A 24,574-nucleotide genomic window follows, 5' to 3' on the forward strand; every position below is an offset into this window, starting at 1 on the left:
TGTTTTTTCTTAATTAGGGCCCGAGCACTGAGGGTGCGAGGACCTAATTGTTTTCGCTAAAAATGGAAAGTTTGCATGGACTTTTGAGGCCCTTAACATATTCAAAAAGTTGTGAAACTTTGCAGGTGCATCCAGTCTTGTGACAAATTTGATATTTTCTTGGTTTGCAACATGCCAGTTCAGAATTGCCTCAATAGCGCCCCCTAAAAGTTTCAAAAGTTAAGCCATCCTTCTTTGACTTTGTCGTAAATTAATGAAAATTTGTTGACAGATGCGTCTTGGGCAGATCTACAAAAAACCCAGTGGGACCATTCTATCTCCAACAGGAAATCCACCATTTTCAATAAATAAGTGAAAATTGGGGTATTTTTGCCTTGTTCCAGGGATCATATCTGGATTAACTCCTCTGAGAGATTTGGTCCAATCAACTTGTACTTCGGCACAGAGGTAGATGAGACATGGCAGATGAAAAGTTATTTGGGGTTTTCTCATTAGTCGAAAGGCGTGGCCATGGCAGCCCTCAAATTTGCATATTTTTTGAAAAAAGGAAGTTGTTTATAACTCAGCCATGCATTGTCCAATCTGACTCAAACTTCCTGGATTAATGGAAGGTCCATGCCTGCACACATTCATATGGTTATATTTCTTTTCAGTCATAGCGCCACCCAGTGCTGACAGGGAGTATCAAGGCTAATAGCAGAAGCCGCTGTTCAAAGTCCTTTGAAGATATTTACATGAAATTTGTGTTAGGACAGCCTAGAGAAGTGGATTTATGTCTGTACAAAATCTGTGACTTTTCTTCAGAGGGTGTGACCTCTACGGGGCGATATACAAAAAAGTTGCTTTTTTGTCTCGCCATCAATTTTTGAACAGCCATAACTCTGGCATACATCCTCGTATATGAGACACATTTCATGTGCTTGATAACAGTCCCACCCAGAACACATTCATATATGAAATTTTGATCAATTGCACAGCACCACCCTCTGGCACGATGAAGTTACTTCACTTGAATTTTTGCTCCATGATTCCTTTATGGATGGACAAATCATGCTGAAATTTGCTCAGGCAGTTCCCAAGGAGTTCATCTTACACATGTTTGATGGTCAAAGATCTACATCTAAAGGCGTGGCCATGGCGATTTTTTGTTTGCCATGCAACAGGAAGTAGATTTTTCAAACGATTATAAGACATATAGAGCAATGAAACTTGACAAAAAAAATCTCATTGGCTTTCTGAGATGATTGATGTTCATTTTGTAGGTGGACGTGGCCTATTGGCTCAATTGCGCTCCCTACAACATTTCAAAAATTCAGCCCTCCAGCAGGTTTGACCTAGGATTTTCAAATATGTGTGGGCAGATGCTTCAAGTCAGGATGCACAAAAAATCCTCTTGGACCCATATCGTAAGTCAAACAGGGAGTCGGCCATTTTGAATTTTTTTGTAAAATGAGGCATAGGGGTTGTATTTGACTACTTGTCCTAGGGCGTCCATCCAAACCACTTGATCTTTGGTGTAGAGTAAGAAGAGAGATCTTAGGTCAAAAACTATTCAGGGTTTTCTCATTACTCGAAAGGCGTGGCCATGGCGGCCCCTCAAAGTTAGCTATTTTGCCAAAAAATCTTATTTTGCTGTCATGGAAACATGCAGGGCCAAATCACCCCACATTCTGTCAAACATTACTGTTTTCCACATCTTATCATGTCAGCATGCCAGTATTAAAGATCTGCGGATTTTCATCAAAGGGCGGGGGCGTGGCATCCTGGCAAATTTCGCTATTGGCAATGCCGTCCCACCATACAAACACAATCTGTTATATCTCAGCTGTACATCATCATATCTTAACTAGATTTTGTGTGCTTATTGGAATTGCATGCCTGAACAAGTGCCGCTTGGAGTGTTTTTCTCTAAATCATAGCGCCTCCCGCTGGCAGCATGAAGTACTTTAATCGTATAATTGTTTCTAATTCCTCCAAAACTGGAGATAATGCTGTCAAGTTTTAATAAATTCATGACGATTCATTGGGGCAATCAGATTTGTAAAGCTCACAAGTCTGCATGTAACTTATTTGCAAAAACCAAGGATCCTTCACAATGAAACAGGAAGTACTAATTTGAAGAGCTTTAACTTCTTGTAGAACCCTAAAACTTGCTAAATATATGCTAAGTGAAAAAAACAACATGATTGATATTGATTTTGTGGATAGGCATAGCCTTTTGGCTCAGTGGCACCCAATATTTCAAAAATTCAGCCCCTGCAGCAGGTTTAACCTAAGATTTTGAAAGTTCTTGAGCTTATTAATCATTTAAAGATCTACAAAAAAAAGCCTCTTGGACCTTGGCCATAAAACAAACAGGAAGTCCGCCATTTTTATTTTTTGTGGTCAAAAATCAGCATATTGCAGATACCACAATTTAAAAAAAATCCTCTTGGGGAATTCATCCAAACACCTCCATGTTAAAGATATTGTAAGAAGACATGTCAAAGTTGAACATTTCATTGACACTTTTTCGTCACTCAAAGGGGCATAGCCATGGTGAATTTTTCTTCGGCGCGAATAGGAAGTAGAATTATCCTGGGCTGAAAAAACTTGTAGAGTCTTGAAGCCTGGCACAAAAATTCACAGTGAGAATCTGAGATGACTGCCCTTGGTGTTTTGGGTGGCCTTTGCTTAATGGCTCAGTGGCGCCCCCTACAATATTGCAAACAATCATCCCCCAGAGCACATATTCCCTAAGCATTTGAAAATGCTGTGGGCAGATGTCATCTCAGGACCTACAATTAAGCCTCTTGGACCCATATTGTAAAACAACAGCAAGTCTATTTTTTCTTTCATTTTGCATGTTGAAAGTTTCAAAAGTCCCTCTTCTCTTAATGGAACCAAAATGAAGGCTATGCTGTCATCTTGTGATAATACAAAATACTACGACACTATTTAGGACAGGAACGAACAGCAAAAACACATTACAAAGTTTGTATCTGTCTATTTATCCATAAAAATAAGAGAAAATAACAAACTGATAGGACATATCAAAGCATTAAAGATAATAATGAAACAAACTTGTACACATCTATAGCTCTGTATTTGCTCCTCTGAACTATCTTCATCACCAGTCATTGGAACATTCAGAAGACAATACAGTAATGCTTTAATCCACGCTGTCATTTTTCTCCTGTGGATTAAGCATGTGAGAGAGAGAAAGAGAAAGAGCGGCTGAGCCAAGCAGAGCAGAAAGGGGAGCTGTGAAATTGATAATACAGTTATTTGTTCATATTTTGGAGCTGCATTCAAATTTTCAGGGCTCATACCTTCTGCTCATTTGTTTTATGACCAAAATAACGGCAAGCTCTGGACATTAATTAGGGGATCACCCTCCATTTCTGTGAAACTGTGAGTGTTGCAATCCCAACATACCCCATGGGAGCAGCACGCCTTGTTGCTGGCACCCAACGGTTGCAACACATCTGCAGTTGTGACACACCCCAACGTGCAACGGGTTGCGAGGGCCCATCATCGCTGCTTGCAGCTTTAATTATCCGTAGTATTTAGATACAAAGATTTTAGACATTAATATCAACTCTATTTGGCTGGACACTCTTTAAATGTAATTAATTATTTGATTGGTGGATAATTTGAAGTGCTGCATTAGGACAGGTGCTGCATTATTATTTCCCAGTATTGTTTCTTGTATTTGTGGTTTAATCCGATCTAACATTTCATCACCTGAGTTGACTGTTGCATAAGACTTGACACACCTACCAATCTGCATGTATAAGGAGAAGATTCAGCAGTGATTAATTTGGTGTGACAGTCTGTTCACCGAAGGAACTTCTTGGCATCATTTAAGGGTAAGAAACATGCTTTATGATTTCAGTTTGCAACAAGTGGACTGTAAAAGATGCAGAGGAATGACAAACCAAAGCTACTTGGAAGATTTTGTGTTACAGTTTACATAATGAGTGCGAAAAATAATTGTTCTTCTCATTCACCATAGACATCACAGGGCCTTTATCCTTCACCACTGGAGCTGTAAGTGTAAAATATTCTCTGTGTTTACTTCAACATGCTTCTGCAACTTTGCATTATGGTAATTAAAGACATAAATTAGTAGTGAAACTGTTAGGAAATCCTGACCAATGATTAAACATAGATTAAGTTCTGCATTTCTTCAGGTACTGCTCACAAATGTGGTCTAAACAGCAATAGATCTTATGAATGAGTTGTATAAAAATGACTTATACAAATTTTTGTGTTGTCTCGTCATATTTTCAGGATTTGTTTCAGGAACAAGGATGTTACAGTTTCTATCAAACCATTTCTCTTATTATTCAAGGAATCCACTTTTTCTGTGTCCTGCATGTGAGAGAGAGAAAGAGAAAGAGCGGCTGAGCCAAGCAGAGCAGAAAGGGGAGCTGTGAAATTGATAATACAGTTATTTGTTCATATTTTGGAGCTGCATTCAAATTTTCAGGGCTCATACCTTCTGCTCATTTGTTTTACAACCAAAATAACGGCAAGCTCTGGACATTAATTAGGGGATCACCCTCCATTTCTGTGAAACTGTGAGTGTTGCAATCCCAACATACCCCATGGGAGCAGCACGCCTTGTTGCTGGCACCCAACAGTTGCAACACATCTGCAGTTGTGACACACCCCAACGTGCAACGGGTTGCGAGGGCCCATCATCGCTGCTTGCAGCTTTAATTATCCGTAGTATTTAGATACAAAGATTTTAGAAATTAACATCAACTCTATTTGGCTGGACACTCTTTAAATATAATTCATTATTTGATTGGTAGATAATTTGAAGTGCTACATTGGGACAGGTGCTGCATTATTATTTCCCAGTATTGTTTCTTGTATTTGTGGTTTAATCTGATCTAACACTTCATCACCTGAGTTGACTGTTGCATAAGACTTGACACACCTACCAATCTGCATGTATAAGGAGAAGATTCAGCAGTGATTAATTTGGTGTGACAGTCTGTTCACCGAAGGAACTTCTTGGCATCATTTAAGGGTAAGAAACATGCTTTATGATTTCAGTTTGCAACAAGTGGACTGTAAAAGATGCAGAGGAATGACAAACCAAAGCTACTTGGAAGATTTTGTGTTACAGTTTACATAATGAGTGCGAAAAATAATTGTTCTTCTCATTCACAGAGATTTTTCTGCTCTTCACAGTGAAAATGGCAAATTATGAAGTGACCACATACACTGGCACATTGCTCTATTCCAACACGTTCAACAACGTCTACATTAAGCTGGTGGGGACAGACGGGGAGAGCCACCACACTTGGCTCATAGACATCACAGGGCCTTTATCCTTCACCACTGGAGCTGTAAGTGTAAAATATTCTCTGTGTTTACTTCAACATGCTTCTGCAACTTTGCATTATGGTAATTAAAGACATAAATTAGTAGTGAAACTGTTAGGAAATCCTTACCAATGATTAAACATAGTTTAAGTTCTGCATTTCTTCAGGTACTGCTCACAAATGTGGTCTAAACAGCAATAGATCTTATGAATGAGTTGTATAAAAAATGACTTTTTATACAAATTTTTGTGTTGTCTCGTCATATTTTCAGGATTTGTTTCAGGAACAAGGATGTTACAGTTTCTATCAAACCATTTCTCTTATTATTCAAGGAATCCACTTTTTCTGTGTCCTGCTCTGAGTCCGTCGGGAAGCTGCTCATGATCGAGCTGAACAAAGAGCCTCCCCTAATTTTCCCCGTAGACTCCTGGTTCCCTGCCAAGGTGAGAGTGAAAACCCCTGAGGGGCACACTTTCCACTTTCCCATCTACCGCTGGATCACTGACACCGATGTTCACATATTCAGAGAGGGAAAAGGTTTGTACTCTTCACTTACACACACTTTGATCTAAAAGAAATATCTGTGCTGTGCTTTAGTCAGAAAATAACACACCTCAAGCACTAGAGAAGGGTTTTGACTCTGCTTTAACCAGCTCTAAACAGTCTTCCCCAGAAGGGGCAGTGCATTTAACGACCACTGGATTTCTAATTTAAAAAAGAAATGTTGTTTTTTTTCTTTTTGTTTGTTTGTGGATTTCTAGTTTAATATTAAACTGCCTGACAGGGTCAAAGGCACATTTTTACAGTGGTTTTATTTAGTGTTTTTGATTTTGGATTTTTCATATCAGAAACAAAAATTATTTGGTCCTAAAGACACTGACCTAGGGGTGCACCGATTGAAATTTTCTGGCCGATCACCAATCACTGATCTTTAAAAAGCCTGACCTGTTGATTTCGGTTTCGGCCGATACCGAATTTTTTTTATAACTGACAGCATACACCTTCAATGTTACAGTCTTATTTTATTGAAAACCATTGAACAATACCCATGAAACAATACAAACTTGTTGTTTTAACTGCACCTGAGGTAGTTCTCTCAAATATAAATGAAAAGTTTAGAGCATTGCTGTTCAAACTAGGCTTGGGCGGTATCCACTCTTTAACACCGGGGTATACGGTATTACCGGCACCACAGTAGTACCACCTCCACAGTGCTTCATTTATTCCTTTATCAAAATGCTTCAGTTTGAAAAAAAGATTATAGGGAGGCGTTTGCAGCAGCTCATGAAGAGATCAACAGGTGAACATGTTTATCATAGAAGTAAACATTTACTTAAGGACACTGGTGCAAACGACGTTTCTCTCTTTCCCTCTCCACACAGACGTTTGCTTTTTCCTCTTTTCTCTCTACTCCTTCCAGATAATTATGAGACATAATAACCTATCATCATAAAAGATTTGGGAATGTTAAGTAATGTCCAGCGTGTTTTTAAACAGATAAAGACTGGCCTTTAATATTATTTCCTCGTAGCGCAACAATGCCGAGCTCCTGCCACGAGTTCTCTGTATAAGTTTATAAAACTTTAGGGACTTCAGTGCCTAACATAATCAATTATCAACGATTAACTTAACCTATTTAACATCCAAAGCAGTAAAAATAAGTTTGAACATTTTTAAAACCGTGGCATTGCTGCTGCAGCAGAATGCAGCGTGTTAACAGACCTCCAGAGCTGATGCCATGCCATGGCACACGAGTTTCCATGCAGCGGTATGTATGTGCATGTCGTTGTTTACCAAATTGGCCCAACATCATTAACAGAAATACTGTCATCACCTCTGAAGCACCTCCACACACAGACACAGCGGTGCTAGTGTTGGAATGGACACAGACCTTCAAGGCATTTTTTTATGCAGTACTGTCTGATTAAAGCGATTACGTGGATATTTATTAAAACCCCAGTATATGATATTACAGCTCATTCCTAGCTGGAAGTGACTTTAAGTTGAAGCCTTTGTTTTCACACCTTACAGGCAATCAGAGATACTTCAGGATGAAATAATCCTTCCTCTCCTTTTATCTCTCACTCTCTTTCGCTCCGTGTCTCTGCATAATAACTTAAATATGACATCTTTACCCTATTGTACAAAGATTAATTAAAATAAAAATCCTCAATTGTTATTATACTTTAACTGTGAGTGTGAAGCAATGTCCCGTGTGCTTCAAAACAGATAAAGATTTACCTCAATTTTTTTATATCTGCGTTGTGCAGCCTGGTGAGCTCTGTCGCAGCGAGTTCACTTTATATGAAGCTTAGAAAAAGTTGCAGACTACTTTAGAGCTTTAAATATTTTACAAACATTGACAACTTCATCTACATTTCCCAAAAAATGGAGGTTAATGTGACAAAGTAGGGATAAGGGCTATGATAAATTTGCACCAATACAAGCCAGACAACGCCACCTAGGGACTTTCACCCTAGGAGTTTTACCCAGTTTTAAAGATAAGAGGCAAACACAGGTTCACTCTACAAGGAAGACAGAGACGTGGTTCAAAAAGCAACTCAAAAATTTATTTATAAGTTTAATTGCAAGAATATATTAATGGGACTGGAAGTGGCTGTGGGAAGAAAAGAGTTAGTAATTGGAAATGAATTTTAAGTCAAATTTATGGAAAGGATTTATCAAAATTTTATTACAATTTATTCTTTTCAACAATTGGTCTTTAATTAATAAAACATCTCCAGGTAAAGTGGCTCAAACCAACAAAAAGGGAAGGGGGAGTGAGTGGGAGCTAGCAAGAGGGAGGCAGTCTACCAAAGGAAGTGTCCCAGGAGTGCACTTACCCACCACACGTGAACTCACTGCAAAACACGGCAAACAGGTGCAGACTACTGTGTCCCAGTATTATTGTATTACCGCCTATCACTACAACAAAAGGGTGCAGGGAACCACCCAGAGTGCCTAGCCTCCACCGCTAGCCAGCAACCACTGCACTGTAAGGGACAAGAAAGAAAAAGTTACACAAAAGAAATAGTTAAAACCTATATAAAACCAGTTGGTCCAGCTAAAAAGGCCTATTTTAATGACAATTTGATAAAATGCTGCCAAAACAGAACAAGCAAACTACAGCAAAACTAAAGGCTAAACAGTGGGCTAAACAGTGGACAAAACAAGACAAAACAGCAGCTGATCGTGTCTGAAATAAAAAACCAAAATCATTACACTGTCAAAAGATGTAATTTCAGACACTTCCTGTTGACAATATGCAGCTTCTCATACCTGCCCAGGTAGCTACATTTACCCAGCTGTCCGCTGATCCTGCTTAACACCACTACAAAAGACAGATAAAAATGTTAACTTCCATTGAAACAATTCAAATATGTTCAACAATGTTCTAGAAGTTAACAAACCTTGATTCAGTGGACACCAAGATGACCAGGTAAAAGTGCACAACCAGGAAGGAAACTAAAACAAACACAATTTGACTAATGATTAAAAGGTTTAAACTCAAAGTAAACTACAGACTAAAATTACCAAGGCCACATTACCTACCTCAGGTCTGACCATGTGGCAGCCACCAGGCAAAGACAAAGGAGAAAGAGGCAGCTAACCTGCCACAGGTGGCTTAAGTAGGCTCTGCCAATCTGGAGGGGGAGGAGTTGACCTACTTTTGAGAGGCTGCACAGCTCACAGCATCTGCACTCAGATTCTCTCTGCTACATTAAGAAAAGTTCAGGTGTTTTTAAAATCTGTTGATGGGATAGTTATGCTCGACTTTGCTGCTGCAGCACCTAGCACCTGTGGTTATTAATAGCCTAAACGTGAACATTTGTCATCACTCATCTACACACAGAAAGAAGAATTAGCGTGTTTTTTAAACTCACGATACCGTGGATCACAGTACAACCAGCAGTGCACTTTAACAATGATTTTAGCGAGGAGCACACCGCTGGGCCAGTGCTATGGGAGCCGGGCCATTGCGTGCAGACACGAGTTTACATACTCCGGTATAGCTCTGAGTGCCTTCGTCATTTGCCAAATTGAAATGAAATCACAAGCAGGATTTCTTTTATCATGTCAAAGCATCTTCACAGACTGGCAGTGGTGCTGCTGGTGGAGAGGGACACATGTTTTCAAGACATTTGTTTACAAAACTGTACTCATCACATGGTCCCGTCTTAATGGCCGTAATTGAGGCAATACCGTGGCTGTTTTTTAATACCCTGGTATACAGTATTATTGTATTACCGCCCATTCCTAGTCCAAACTACTAAACTATATCAGCAGGGGTGCTGCCAGGGATTTTTGACCCCATGAAAAGAAATCTAAGTAGGCCATTTTGATTCTGTTTTACATAAAACTATGCATTTTAATGATATTTTTGATTATCCCATATTTGTGAAAAGAACAACATGACAGTTACTTGGTAGGGGAAGCACTGAAAATACAATGAAATTCATTTAGATAAAATTATTTGCTGCAAGACTGATACTGTATAATCAAAAACCCATCTCTTTCTTTAAATACTTGAACATGAAATTATCTTAAGATTAATTACCTGAAAATACAACACTCAAATACAAAATAACCTCTTCCACTAAAATGAACTGCAATTATATTCTGTGGAGAAACAAATAAAATCTCAGCTAAAAACACCATCAAAAACAAAATGGCCATATGCCTTTTATGTTTTATTGTAATTTGAATGTTATCATCTATAGAACAAGATGCAATAAGAAAACAATTAAAATACATAAAATAAATAATAATCATGATAACAAATAAGCAGCAGATGTTAAACTAACTAAAGTAGACTCATTATACACATTATATAGTATTTCCTATAATTTAATACCATTAGTAATAGCATCATAATCACCATTTCAGGTGGCCTCACCATTTTGTTTACTTAAAGGTGTTTTAAGTGATTTGACTAAAAATAACAAAGGAAAATTTGATTTTACTACCAGTACTCCACTGCTCACTGTCTTCCCTCTTGTAGCCCCACATGCAGGTCTAATATATCTCCAACACTGTAGACTCACAGGTGATGGCATTAGATTCGTGGTGAAAAAATACATATATGAGGCTGTATCATTGAGAAATTTTTCCAAAACAAATAAAATTAGTGTGTCATATTATTTTGTCAGTATTATAACTGTATTAGGGGCCTCTCTGGGCCTCTGTCAATCATGGGCCCCTAGAATCCTTCTCCTTTTTCTCCCCTTTTCGGTGCCCCTGTATATCAGTTCCTTTAGCCTTTCATTTTTCACATTTAAGTAGGTAGAGGTAGATAAGATCAGTGGATAAGATCGGTTTCATATGTAAGTATCGGCCGATCGCCGATCCCCCAAAATTAAGGAAATCAGCGCCGATTGATCGGTGCACCCCTACACTGACCTAGAACAGTAGTTTTGATTTGTGCCTCTAAATGCAAAGGAGCAAAACATGAGCAATGGCTGAGAGTGGAGATAAGGCGAGTAGGATGTTATTATGATGTGGCCGTATAAGGAAGCTCAAAACTTTAGGGGAACACCAGAGGTTGTGTTTTTAGACTGCTGGCATTTTTGGATACCCAAGTATATGTATGAAAATGCAAAAACATGTTTTGTTTTTTTTTAATATGTCCCCTTTAAAAACAGATTGTAAAGCATGAATCATGTCTGTTTACTGTATGTACCGTGCTTAACAAATTTATTAGACCACCACCCAAAGTAAGGTTTATGCCACAGCTGCCCTAAATCAACAGCACTGGTAATTACCAAAATCATTTTTTATGTTTCTGCAATGGTTAATACACCAATATGTAGAAGCTCTTTAACTGAAATGATATTTTTAATGCTAAAATATAATTATTACTGTTATCCATGAATTTTCAAATTTACTGATTTACAAAAAACACAGAAAAAAATAAAGCACATTATTATTTCTTGATAATATTTCAAATTATAGTTATTTACTTGCATTTCTGAACAGAAAAATTCTTTTTAGTGGTTGAATGTTATGTTTGATTAATTTCTGACTTCTCAGAGAAGCCCAATGAGCCAAAATTTGGGTATCAAAAGGTGAATTCAGTTGGAAATTCCTCATTCCTGTTCAAAATGGTAAAACATGGAGAGCTCACTGAAAATGAAAGAATCCGCATTAAAGCACTTCATGATGCTGGATGGTCTCTGAGACAAATATGACAGGTGGTCTAATACATTTGTTCAGCACTGTATATTTGAGAAAGTTAATCTGATTGTTTCTTGAAGCTCTACTGGTCTTTGAAGACACCCATGCTCTTGGCAAGTATGCTCGAGAAAAGGAGCTGAAGCAGCGAGAGGAGGACTATCAGTGAGCACTGAAAGCTTTTTCATTAAATACCTTTAAAACAAACCTGCATGCCAAGCTGTTAAACTTTTCAATTAATACATTTATTTTGTTAAGCAAAAAGGCATTTGCACGCCAACGGTGATACAAATAAATGGCACAAAATAGCAAATTGTATGAAAGCAAATCTTAACAGGCCTATCTTTAAATGGCAGGAGCGATGTGATTTCTAAATAAATTATGTTCATTCTATTAAAAAAAAACACAAAAAAAACAGTTGCATGGCAAAAGCCTACGCTGTTGTCTTGCTCTATTCACTGGTACACAGATACATCAGAGCAGATGGTCAAATTTAGTTCAGTTAGCAGTGAGTGTGTTTTGATTGGTCAGATGTTTTCCCATTGGAAGAAAAACTTTGGAAAAACTGGCAGAGGACCAAAAAAAAGCAAATTTCACAAGTGAGCTTACATCATTGATGTGAATGTTTGCAGGGACTGGCTATAGGTTTGAAAAACTACCTTAAAACCAAGAAGATTACAGTCTCTATTAAGACTTTTTCAAGGGAAAAAAGTTTTAAACTGTCCTTCTGCTTGACCACTTCTATTGCATTTGGAAAAATCCTCAAAGTTCAGTATCTGTGCAGCTGCATGCCTCTTTTGGTACCATTTGTGTTTGCAGTTTGTGCATCCACTAGCAACAGTACAGAACTTGGACTTTCAGCCTCTTTTTGTTGTTGCTAACAGGGACGCTCATAAGGGGGGCACATCAAAGTGAAACACCTTTAAGGGAAAATTGATTCATTCATTGCAAAAAAAAGGCAAAAAGGCTGAAATTTGGGAAAATGGGTTAACCCCTTAAGCCTGATATCTCAAATAATAGCCAGAAAATTCTCATTTTTGTAACTGAATTTACTTGACCTAACCTTCTACCAAAATTCAAAAAAAAACATTGCCATAAAATTGTCACTTTTTGTATCACATTTGATACATCAGGTGTTTTTGGCAACTGTTAATCCACTTGAGGGCATTTTTCTAGTTTATCTGGTTGTATTCAAATGGTTTTAAGTAATTTATTGATCATTTTGATTAGATAAAGGTCTCATAAAGTGTCTATCAAATATGATATAATAGATAATGGGCTTCAAGGGGTTAAAAGTGGCATAGATTGGGTGAAAAAGTGGAAAAGAAGTAAGAGTGGCAAAATGGATTAAAGTTGCAAAAATGGGCTAGCTGCAGCTGAAATAGGCTAAGAAAGGAAAAAAAGAGTGAGAAGCAGTTAAAAGTGGCAAACATGAGTTCAAGGGAAAAAATGAGAATGCAACAAAAATGGGCTAAGAGCAAAAGGAGACAACAATGGTCAGGAAAAAATTATGACAAGTGGTTAAAAAGTGCCAAAAATGAGTTCAAAGAGACAAAATGAGACTGCAGCAAAAATGGGCTAAGCAAGGCAAACAGGGGCAAAAATGGGTAGGAAAAAATGTTGAAAAGTGGTTAAAAAGTGGCAAAAATGAATTAAAAGAGACACAGCAGCAGAAATGGGCTAAGAGAGGCAAAAGGGGACAACAATGGTCCGGGAAAAATGATGAGAAGTGGTTAAAAAATGCCAAAAATGGCTTATAAGTGGCAACATTGGGTTACAGGGACAGAATTTGCTAATAGCTGCAAAATGGGTTAAAAGTGGCAAAAAATGGGTGGAAACAGTGATGAAAAGGGGTCTGAAAGTGTCATGAATGAGTAAGTGAAATGTCACACACACTTTTTAGCTCCAAAATGAATGTGTCTTTTAGCCAGGATGCCAGCACTAGTGCCAATGATCCAACACAAGTGCATTTATATCATGGTAACATAACTTTGCAAAGCAGATGGATACTCCTGTTTCTGTGTTTCTCACTGGCGAATCCACCTTGCAAAGCTCCTTTTTTGTCCTAGATGGGAGGTGTATGCGGATGGAATTCCCCACTGCATTAAGGCAGAAAACACTCAGTCTCTGCCTTTGGAGGTCCACTTCTCCTTCACCAAGAAAATAGAGTTTGACTTCACAGCAGTTCAAGGGTGAAGTCCATTATTTCAGTCAGAAATCTACCATCTTAAGACTACATACCTACTTCCCTTCCCTAACTGTTAATCAGCGCTATTAAAGACAGCTTTGTGATTCTGTTTTCTAGCTTGATTGACCTGAAACTGGATGGACTGGCTGATAACACAGAGAAGTGGACTGATATGCAGAGTATCTATGGGGTGTTCTGCTGCCACCACAACGACACATCAGGTACTACTCTATCATCCGTCTAACTACTAATTCATGCAGCTTCACAATGGGCTGCCCACCTATGTTAAAAAAAAAAATCACCTGATTTTGGAACAGTTCATCTAATCTGGACTCATAATAGCAATGCTTTAATGTGCAAGACTTCTTCAGTTCATTTAAAATCATTCTGACTGGGGACTCCAAATACACTGTTAACATGCATGCAACATAAAGTGATCAGATCACATTTATACACATGCATCAAGAATTTATTCACACTGTCCTGCCAACTTAATCTGTTCTTGTCCTTTTGTTGTTTCAGTTTCATGTAAACAGCCAAGTTTCATGCAAACAATAACCCAAGTTGATTTTCATCTTCAGTGAGCTTGTTTCTACACTACACTACCAAAAGTATTCGCTCACCTGCCTTGACTGGCATATGAACTTAAGCGACATCCCATTCTTAATCCATAGGGTTTAATATGACGCTGAGTATCCGTTAGCCGGCATTTGCCGGTCATTGGCCGGTAAAAAGGGCGGAAGTCTGGCAGATAAAAATATAACCAGTAAAATGTGTGGCAGAAAACTTGCCAATGACCAGATAAGGAAATACTGAATAACACTAGCATATTACATTTTGTATAACCTAAAAGGTATGTTGCGAGAATGCTTTAATATAAACTAAAAGACTAATCTTACTACACCCACTGTCCTGCGGTGCTGGGGTTGTTTGTCTCCTCAGACGCCAAGCACATGGCTAACTGTGTATGCAAGATGACGTCAAACCAAGTCTATCTTTCTGACAGGCTCAGCACTGCTGGAGACTATGCAGGGAAAGTTTGACCAGAACTTTCTCGTAAAGCAGAATTTTAATCTAAGTGAAGTTTTCCTGGTTAACCAAAGGCTTAATATCATCAGCGGTATGGAGGGATTTTGTGTCATCACTGCGAGTAATGAAGAGGCTGAAACAAAGGGAACTGTATAGCTGAGCGTCATGAACACTGATGCAGCAGAGAGAGAGAGGCCTACGCTGAGCAGAGTTGTAGTGGACTTCAATAAATCTACCTCTGACCAATCCTCAGATAAAGTTGGATTGTAGTCAACACAGAATAACATCATGCAGAACTGCATGGACCGCTTGGAGCTTATAATGAAGGCTCTGTCTCTCTTCCCCATAGCTGGTTGCTAATGCTCGTGATGTCCTTGCTAATTGGCAGAAGTAGTCTTGGATAAGCCATCAATGAGAGGAGGACTGGACTGGACTATCTACTGTGGAGCTTTTGTCTTTTTGGGACTAGTCCAAATAAACCAGGATGGTTGGATTTACTGCTTCAGCAGAGGTTATACTGTAGTTATATCATCATGAGGACTGATATTAGCAACTGACGGGAGGACTTTTCATTTGAAACGCAGAGTTCTAACGCAGTGTCCAGTAAACAGATTACTTTTGTGTGTTATGTGGTTGGATGCTTCGTTGTTGTCGATGGGGGATGGTATTTGGCTATTGTAAGCTGCTAAGTTATGGTAGCAGCCAATGTGCTAACAGGCTAACATTACTAACTGTTGTTGTTTATGAGTTTAACGTGGGCGTATATTGTGTAACTGACTGCGTGTGTGAGGAAAAGCGCACAGCTTTCATTTTGATACGTTAAACCACTTACTCAAAGAAAAATAAGAGAAAGTCTTTGTGCAGTCATTTCTAGGGTCTAATCATGTGTATGTGTCTACCAGTCTGTAATAACAGGGTAATAATTACCCAGGTTTACTGTTGGCTCAGTTTCTACTGTCTCGGTTTTGGGCCAGGGCTGGAAATATGTGTCCTCAGTCCCATTTAGCGCAGACTTGTATGTATCGATGTATCACAGAATATCAGACTTGTGCGTTTTGCTGCTGTTAATGCAGCAAAATAATGTTAAAGCAAATGTCTGATAGTTGTTCTAAATGGCCGGAATTTTTGAGGACTGCCGGTCATTTTGACCGGGGACAAAAAAGTCTAGCAGAAACGCTGATATGACGTCGTACCACCCTTTGCAGCTATAACAGCTTCAACTCTTCTGGGAAGGCTTTCCACAAGGTTTAGGAGTGTGTTTATTGGAATTTTGACCATTCTTCCAGAAGCACGTTTGTGAACTCACACACTGATGTTGGATGAGAAGGCCTGGCTCTCAGTCTCCGCTCTAGTTCATCCCAAAGGTGTTCTATCAGGTTGAGGTCAGAACTCTGCGCAGGCCAGTCAAGTTCATCTACACCAAACTCTCTCATCCATGTCTTCATGGACCTTGCTTTGTGCACTGGTGCACAGTCATGTTGGAACAGGAAGGGGCCATCCCTAAACTATTCCCACAAAGTTGGGAGCATGGAATTGTCCAAAATCTCTTGGTATGCTGAAGCATTCAGAGTTCCCTTCACTGGAACTAAGGGGCCAAGCCCAGCTCCTGAAAAACAACCCCACACCATAAGTAGCGTGCTTTCCACCACTGCATCCGACACTTTGCATTGCACTTAGTGATGTATGGCTTGGATGCAGCTGCTTGGACATGGAAACCCGTTCCATGAAGCTCTCTACGCACTGTTCTTGAGCTAATCTGAAGGCCACATGAAGTTTGAAGGTCTGTAGCGATTGACTCTGCAGAAAGTTGGTGACCTCTGCGCACTATGTGCCTCAGCATCCACTGACCCTGCTCCATCATTTTACGTGGCCTACCACTTCGTGGCTGAGTTTCTGTCGTTCCCAGTCGTTTCCACTTTGTTATAATACCACTGACAGCTGACTGTGGAATATTTAGGAGCGAGGAAATTTCACGACTGGACTTATTGCACAGGCGGCACCCTATCACAGTACCACGCTGGAATTCACTGAGCTCCTGAGAGCGACCCATTCTTTCACAAATGTTTGTAGAGACAGTCTGCATGCCTAGGTGCTTGATTTTATACACCTGTGGCCATGGAAGTGATTGGAACACCTGACTTCAATTATTTGGATGGGTGAGTGAATACTTTTGGCAATATAGTGTAGCTCATTCAAATACATGATACAGTTTATAGCATGTGTGTCCATGTTCTACAACATATGTCAATTATAGTATTTACTCTAACCTTTCATACTAAAAGAGCCAACCAAGATCCTTTCCCAGCCATCCTGGCCTGGGGTAGAATTATCCAAACTGATTGAGACTCCACAAAATGGTAATTATGGCCCTTGAGTTATATTTGAATATCATATCTAAATAAATAAAAGAAAAGTGAAGAGGAGCCCATATTCATTTCATTTCAAATTGGATAATGTTAACTGTTTCTGGCTCTTTTGGTTCTCATTCAGGAGGAAATAAAAAGAAACTAAAATGAAGCATTTTCACCAAATACAATCTACACAGTATTAAAAACAAAATAAAACAAACTTAAAATTAAAAACAAAAAGTGAAAACAAAACAGAGAAAAAAAGATATTCAGGTGTGGACACATATTCACATTTCCAGTGTGATGTCTCAGGGCAAATTATGTTTGATGTTCTGAGGACGGGTTTAGATTTAACCAAAAACCGACATAGAGGAGACTTGTGGTTTGTTTAGTTCACAATCCATTTCTTGCTTTAAGTCATACCATCTATTTTCCTTAATTCCCTTCTTTTTTCAGTCTATGTCCAGAAACACTGGAAGGAGGATGAATTTTTCGCCTACCAGTTTCTGAATGGTGTCAACCCCATGTTGATCAAACGTTGTTCAGTCCTCCCTGAGAACCTTCCTGTCAAAGACTACATGATCTTCCTCCAGGGTCCACATAGGCTGGATGAGGAACTGAAGGTGATGTAATGATTTTAGATGCACATAGTTTTAAAATGATACATTGCCTCAAATATGCATTCATAAGTTGCATTTCTGTAACTCATCAACTCTGCATGAGGGTAAAATCAGTTTTCATTTTTAAAATATTCAAACAGAATGGCAACATCTACCTGTGTGACTACAAGCTCCTGGATGGAGTGGAAACAAACACCATTAATGGGAAGAAGCAGTACTTGATGGCTCCTCTGGTCCTGTTCCACAAAAGACCTGATGACAAGCTGATGCCAATAGCTATCCAGGTAAGAGACTGTAATAGGAAAACAACGATTAGAAATTAAGATGGTGCATTTATAGTACGAAAAATAATAACAGCTGCAATATTATTTTGCATAAATTAATTTTACAGCACTATTAAAGCAAAAATTCATATGCACAATTATTTAGAAATATATACAAAACATACCTTGTTTTCTAATTAGGTGTCCATCAGGCCTTAAAAAGTATTAGAGTCTCCCAGGCTTCCTCATTCTTTGTTTGAAAGTTTCCCTCTGAAACTGTTCAAACTCAGACTTCAGGCCAACCCTTGTTCATGAAATCCACCACATTCCCAGCATTATGAATGATATTATATAACCAGCGTTTTTAATGAATCAAATTAACTAAATGAACCACATCTTTGCCTTCCTCTCCAACAGCTGAAGCAGACTCCAGGAGAAGACAACCCCATCTTCTTCCCTACTGATTCTGAATATGATTGGCTGTTGGCCAAGATTTTTGTGCGAAGTGCCGATTTCAACTACCATGAACTCAACGTGCACCTGCTGCGCACTCATCTGTTGGCTGAAGTGTTTGCTGTGTCTCTGCTGCGCAACGTGCCCATGGTGCACCCGCTGTACAAGGTACATCTCAGCATTTAACACCACTGATTGGAGTTAAAGTAACAGACCTCTAATGTTTTAGCAAGAACCAGTGTTACTGACGGACTTTCACTTTTCCCTCAGCTCCTCATCCCTCACACTCGCTACACCCTGCAGATCAACCTCATGGCTCGAAACCTGCTCATCTCTAAGGATGGTTCATTCACACATGTAGGGAAAGATAAGCAGATTATTACCTTAACATTGCTTTTTATATGTCTCTAACAATATTCCTTATATTGGCTGGTCTTTAGTATGCAGCTTGTGGTGGAGAGGGCCAGTTCACCATCCTGAATAGATCAATGGCCTCATTGACCTACAGCTCCCTCTGCATACCAGACAACATCGCTGAGCGTGGGCTAGAGTCTTTACCAGACTACTACTACAGGGATGATGGACTCAAGCTCTGGGATATCATCCACAAGTACTCTATTCAGTTGTCTTTCTGAATTTTATAGAGCAAGTTCAACAAAATCATAGTGACATACCATAGCAATGGTATACAATATAAAGCAGAAGTCAGTAAGGGTAAAACTGTTGTAAAGGGGGTTGTAGAAATCATGGTTTGGTCTAGCACAGGGGGTTTCAAAGTGTGGGAGAGGAATGCACTTGTGTGAGCCTCCCCTAAGGAGAAATTATTCATTTTGTGGACCCCCACCCAATTAAAGAATCAGTTTGATAAAAAAAATTAAATCACATTTTCAACATTTATGTCTAATCTTTAAACATTTTTAACATTAATATATTTTTGATATTTTGGTCTGCAAATGCATCTGCCTTTCCGTCTTATTTAGTGAGAACTATACGTTTTCATCTGTACAGTTCATGAAGGATTTCAGGATCCTTGCTTTTGATCAGTGACTGAAATTCTTTTCACTTCTGTTAAAAATTCCCCTAGTCTGGTCACTAGACTTTTTGCTCAGTCTTAAGATGACCCCAAGGTTTACACAGCCTTATGGATGTCAGCTGATTTTGGCCGTCAGCTTATTTGAATGAAGTGGAAGTGGAAGTTGAGCTGCCTCTTAGGAGAGCTCCGTACCTCAATGGGATACTGCCCACAGTAGCACAGGCTAATACACCAACACAAAGAGGTATTTCGTACAGTCTTCTACCAAAATAAATATCATATGGCAAGCACAAAGAAATCAAAATGCTGCATAAGAAAGGGGATTGAAGGGTAAGTCACAAGACTTTGAGACAAGACAGGACAGGACACAAGACGCATGGCCCTAGGTGACAATAATATCATGATACAGCTTTGCAGCAATAACTGATATACAGTTAGATGATCATATGATCATCCATGATGTTTTAATTAATTCAGTAAGATATACGTCTCTTTTATCCTGCTTTGCCTGTATTTTCATCATGAGTTAGAGTGATGATGTACAGCTGAAGCTGAAAATTTTTGAAAATCATAAAAAAGTTCATGTTTCCCCATAATTTAATTAAAAAAAGGAAACCTTACATACTGTATATTCTACATTCATCTTATACAAAGTGTACATTTTCTGGACTTTTTTTGTTTTTATTTTCATGATTATGGCTTACAGGTCATGAAAATTAAAAATCCACCATCTCAAAATATCAAAACTCCAATCAATAATAGGATTTATAATACAGGAATGTTGACTTTCTGGAAAATCATGTTCCTCAGTGCACTAATTAGTTGTTGGAGCTCCTTTTGCTTGAATTATTGCATTTATGCAACATGACGTGAAGGCAATCAGTCCATGGCACTTTTTCATGATAGTCTCATCATTTGAGATGCATGTGTACATTGCTTTATGGATATTTTGACCCTAAATGTCATTTTCTTACTGATACTACAGAGCAGTCTTTTAAGAAGGGTAAAAGTCCTACTCCAACATCACTGATGGAGCTTTAACACGCTCAGAGTCTGTCTCATTCAGAGCTAAGCTGCAAGTGCACATATATGACAAATGTATAAGTCAACTAAACAGGTCCTGATAGAACTTCTCCATGTTTCTAAAGGTTTGTGAAGGGAATCCTGAACTACTATTACAAGAGTGATGCTGACGTCCAGAAAGACACTGAGCTGCAGAAGTGGATTTCAGACATTTTTGTCCAGGGTTTCCTCTCCAATGAAGACACAGGTATTTTCTGTCTTCATTTAAATTTACCAATATAATCAAGTCATTTAGAACATCTGAACATCACATGGCTAATTCATTCTGATCCTCAGGAATTCCTCAGAGCTTTACCACAGTGGGGGCATTGGTCAAGTTTGTCACCATGGTGATCTTCACCTGCTCTGTGCAGCACTCTGCTGTGAATTCTGGACAGGTGAATGTCTTGATATTGTTTTAAATCTACAGTTTTTGTACACATGATAATGGTACCATATTAAACATCGTTTACTAAACAACAAGAGAGACCTACTGAGCATGCTCCACAGCACTGTGTGTGTTGCAGTGATGGGCAGAGAAGTGTGCATTTGCTTGATCAGACAAATTCACCATATTGTGCAGATATTTCTATCTTTCATATGTTTGCTTAATAAAAAACCTCGCTAGATATACATTTATAGAAACAGCACCAAAAATGAAAGCATAAAAAATCACCCAAACATAAATCAAGAAAAGAAATATCTTACCATGACTGCATGAAATATTTCAGTGTGGATCATTGGAATGAAAATACAATCTGTGAGCCTAGTGCTGCTCTCATGACTAAAACACTCCATTTGGATTTTGCAGCCTGGCTTTAATATTATTATCAGCATGTTCATGTTTCAGAAGATGTCAGTGATTAACCTTCTTGTTCATTGCAGTTTGACTTTGGTGCCTGGATGCCCAACACTCCCATCTCCATGCAACTTCCTCCACCAACCACCAAAGGAAAAACTACAGAGGCCACCATACTGGAGACGCTCCCTGATGTCAACGTGACAGTTCATGGGATGGCCGTCCTTCATCTTCTCAGCAAACAGTCCACTGACTTTGTAAGTACCCAAATCCTCATGGAAAGCTACATGAATCAAAGAAGTGTGAGTAAAGTAGGTCAATATGTATTTGAAACAAAATTATACTGAGGCCAGCTCAACATACTACAAGTCAAACAAAACAGGAAAATCTAGTAAACGCCTACTTAATAATGTCAATTCATATGCAGCATATTTGAATATGCAGTGTATACTAGTAAAATAAATAATACTTTCTTTGATTGCAATGTGTCCTCAAGGTCATAATAGTTTGGGATTTTTTTTTTTTTTCCGTTTTCACTTTGTGTGTTCAACTTCAGTTTCGTTTTTATTAGTTTTGACTGCTGTGTGTTAGATTACTTTAGTTATTATTTGGCAAAAATGCTTCATTTTAGTTTAGTTTTTGTGTTAGTTTTAGTTTTTTACAGATAGATGTCTTCTCAGTTCTATGAGAAGACTCCCTGCTGAGTGTCGTAGATTTTTAAAAAGATAATAAAACAGGCTGTTCTTCACTTACCATTTTATTTACATAACGATGATGTTTGAATACAACTCCAGACATAAAACTGCTACTGTGTGAAGTCTTAACCAGTCAGGTCAGGCAATTTTACTCACCCCAGACTTGGTTGTAGGTGCAAGTCAGTATGGCTGTGTCAAAGACTAAAACTAAGGATATTTGTCTCTATTTTTATATCATTTTAGTTAGTTTTGTGAGAGCACTATACAGTTTTAGTTAGTCTTTGTTTTTTTGGTAAAGCTTACTTTTAGCTCTAAAATTACCTTGGCTGTTCTCAGGGCAAAAAAAATCCATTCTTTGAATGAAAACTCATTACATTGTAACATCAGTCATGTTTTTGGTGTCATCAGGTCTCTCTTGGCCAGTACCCAGAGGAAGAGTTCTATGAGAAGATTCCCTGCAAGCTGATAAAGGCTTTCCAAGGAGATCTGGAGGTGCAAAGTGTGATCATCAAAAACAGAAACGAGAGTCTGGATCTCCCGTACACGTACATGAACCCAACTCTGGTGGAAAACAGTGTAGCTGTTTAAAGAGGAAGCTGACCTCATCAGCTGGTTTCTCTCTGCAATCCAAGTTAACTTTATCCAAAGTGAAAAAGGGAAATAAACAATGCATCTAATCATTGCTTGCTCACTTTTGATTCACACACAGCTTTTAAAAGATAGGTGGGCTTGGTTATGGGTTTTCTTTTAATTCACACACTACTTAGTCAATGTCTTAAATTTTCATCTGTCACTGATCACACAGGGCATCCAATCAAAATATTACTCAGGGAAAAATATGACTTTGCCTTAAAGCTAAAGATGTAGACTGTGCCTTATGACATGCTATTGTAATGACTTATAACTTTTGTATCAATGTCTCCTTTTATGATCTATATTTGGCGGTAAAAAGGGCAATACATAAATGCAACATTAAACTTTTATATGAACTGTCTGTTTGGTCTTCTATGGAAACCAGTGGTATTTGGAAGTGTTACAGTATCTCATTTCTAGGAGCAGAGGAGATTCTTGTCATGGATGACTGATGTTGCTACTTTGATTTGTAATGCATCAGAGATGTTTCCTTGTCTAAATGGTCTGGAGCATTTTTGTTCTCTGTATAATGGAAGAGAAAGTGATCATATCACATAATTACAGTAAAGTGTGTTTATTCTTTGGGGCATAAAATAATAAGAACTACAAAAATATTTTTGTGTTTTCTTTTTAAGAGTTATCTTCACAACTATAAAGAACAAAAGATATCAATTAAAAGCATTAAACAAGATAGACTTTTTCAATATTGTGTTATTTTCTCGAGCACCTGTCAGCTGAACAGAGAACTGCCACCCTAAGGTTATCAAGGGCAGTGGATCGAAGTTATTAGCAGCTCAGTTCAAGTTATATGTCCAACCTTACAGAAACTTATCACAATGTGATGTGCATTGGCTGTTTGGCGTGCTTAAAGACTACTTGTCCACATTACAGGTCCTGGAAATCAGAAGTGGTATCAAAACTGATTCCTGTTAGCCTTCTTTATCAGTTTTCACTCATTACTGCAGATCTCTCACAGCTAGAGCCAGCCCACTCCCTCCAGAATCAGGCCTAAACTCTGAAATACAGAAAAAAAATTGTGTAAGGAAAGTTTAAGATAAAATATGAAAGACCAAATTATATCTGAAAGTAGAAATGAAAAAAAAATTATTGAATCAAAAGATTTATGGTGTGTTTTCTGATTTATGTGGTGTAATAGCACCTGTTAATCAACAGGTGGCAGCAAAGTGCCTTTAAAAAGCATGATTAGAGTTACATTAAATACACTTTCAGTGACTTGAATAAGTTTAAAATCAATACCAGAGCATGAACCTGTAAAACAAACTTAAGAAATCACAAAAAAAAAAAAAAAAAAAAACACAAACCAAGTGATATAAATTCTAAACAGAAATACTGATCAAACTGAGATATTTTTTAATTCCTAGGAAATAAATGATGCATTTTGATTGAATTATTAAAACTCAGTATAGATTTATAAACTCTTTTACTTTATAAAATAATAAAGTAAATACACAGCAAAATTTAAAGTGTTCATTAAACTCATATAGACTTACATTTAACATGTTAAAAGTGTCTATTCTAGACCACACTACATATAGTTACACTTTTGAATGTGTTCAATATTTTAAAGATGAGCTGCATTCTTGCAAATCTGTAGCATGGTGGGTCTCTTCTTGCCAGAACAAAGCAGAGAGTCAACCTCATAGCAAGACAATGCACGCTGTTGAAGAATACACACTATGCATCCTTTAGGAGCTCCTACAATCACAGCCAGAAACTCCAACTCAGCAAACATGTCTCACATTGGGAGGGTACGGAAGTAAAAGATGTTGCATTGTTGTGATGTAACAACGCCTCTTAATCAGTAGGTGGCAGCATTGTCCCTTTTCTGACTTTTTAACCTTAGAGTTTTGGGAGTTGGCATGTACAGGTGTCATGTCCACTTAAAACAGCTGCGTCATATTTTTAAACCCGTCTCCAGATCAACCTGTCTAGACTGTT

The 24,574-nt window shown here is 38.3% G+C and overlaps 1 protein-coding gene and 1 long non-coding RNA gene across 2 annotated transcripts; one reads left to right on the top strand and one right to left on the bottom strand.

The window, feature by feature from the left end:
* The first annotated feature begins 4,953 nt into the window (after positions 1 to 4,953).
* Positions 4,954 to 23,189, top strand: LOC121508538 (polyunsaturated fatty acid lipoxygenase ALOX15B-like). Its single transcript, XM_041785465.1, has 15 exons — positions 4,954 to 5,023; positions 5,188 to 5,345; positions 5,654 to 5,858; positions 11,576 to 11,657; positions 13,562 to 13,684; positions 13,798 to 13,901; positions 17,514 to 17,680; positions 17,818 to 17,961; positions 18,358 to 18,561; positions 18,664 to 18,750; positions 18,834 to 19,003; positions 20,575 to 20,696; positions 20,786 to 20,886; positions 21,374 to 21,544; positions 22,391 to 23,189. Exons 2-15 carry the CDS (start codon positions 5,193 to 5,195, stop codon positions 22,568 to 22,570), a joined length of 2,013 nt encoding a protein of 670 aa, XP_041641399.1. The 5' UTR covers positions 4,954 to 5,023; positions 5,188 to 5,192; the 3' UTR covers positions 22,571 to 23,189.
* LOC121508539 lies at positions 8,244 to 9,012 on the bottom strand. Its single transcript, XR_005991805.1, has 3 exons — positions 8,874 to 9,012; positions 8,732 to 8,786; positions 8,244 to 8,652 (listed from the first exon to the last, which is right to left on the bottom strand). It is a non-coding gene; the product is annotated as an uncharacterized LOC121508539 (long non-coding RNA).
* Positions 23,190 to 24,574: the final 1,385 nt, after the last annotated feature.

The sequence above is a fragment of the Cheilinus undulatus genome, linkage group 4 (assembly GCF_018320785.1).
Source record: "Cheilinus undulatus linkage group 4, ASM1832078v1, whole genome shotgun sequence".
NCBI classification, from domain to species: Eukaryota; Metazoa; Chordata; class Actinopteri; order Labriformes; family Labridae; genus Cheilinus; species Cheilinus undulatus.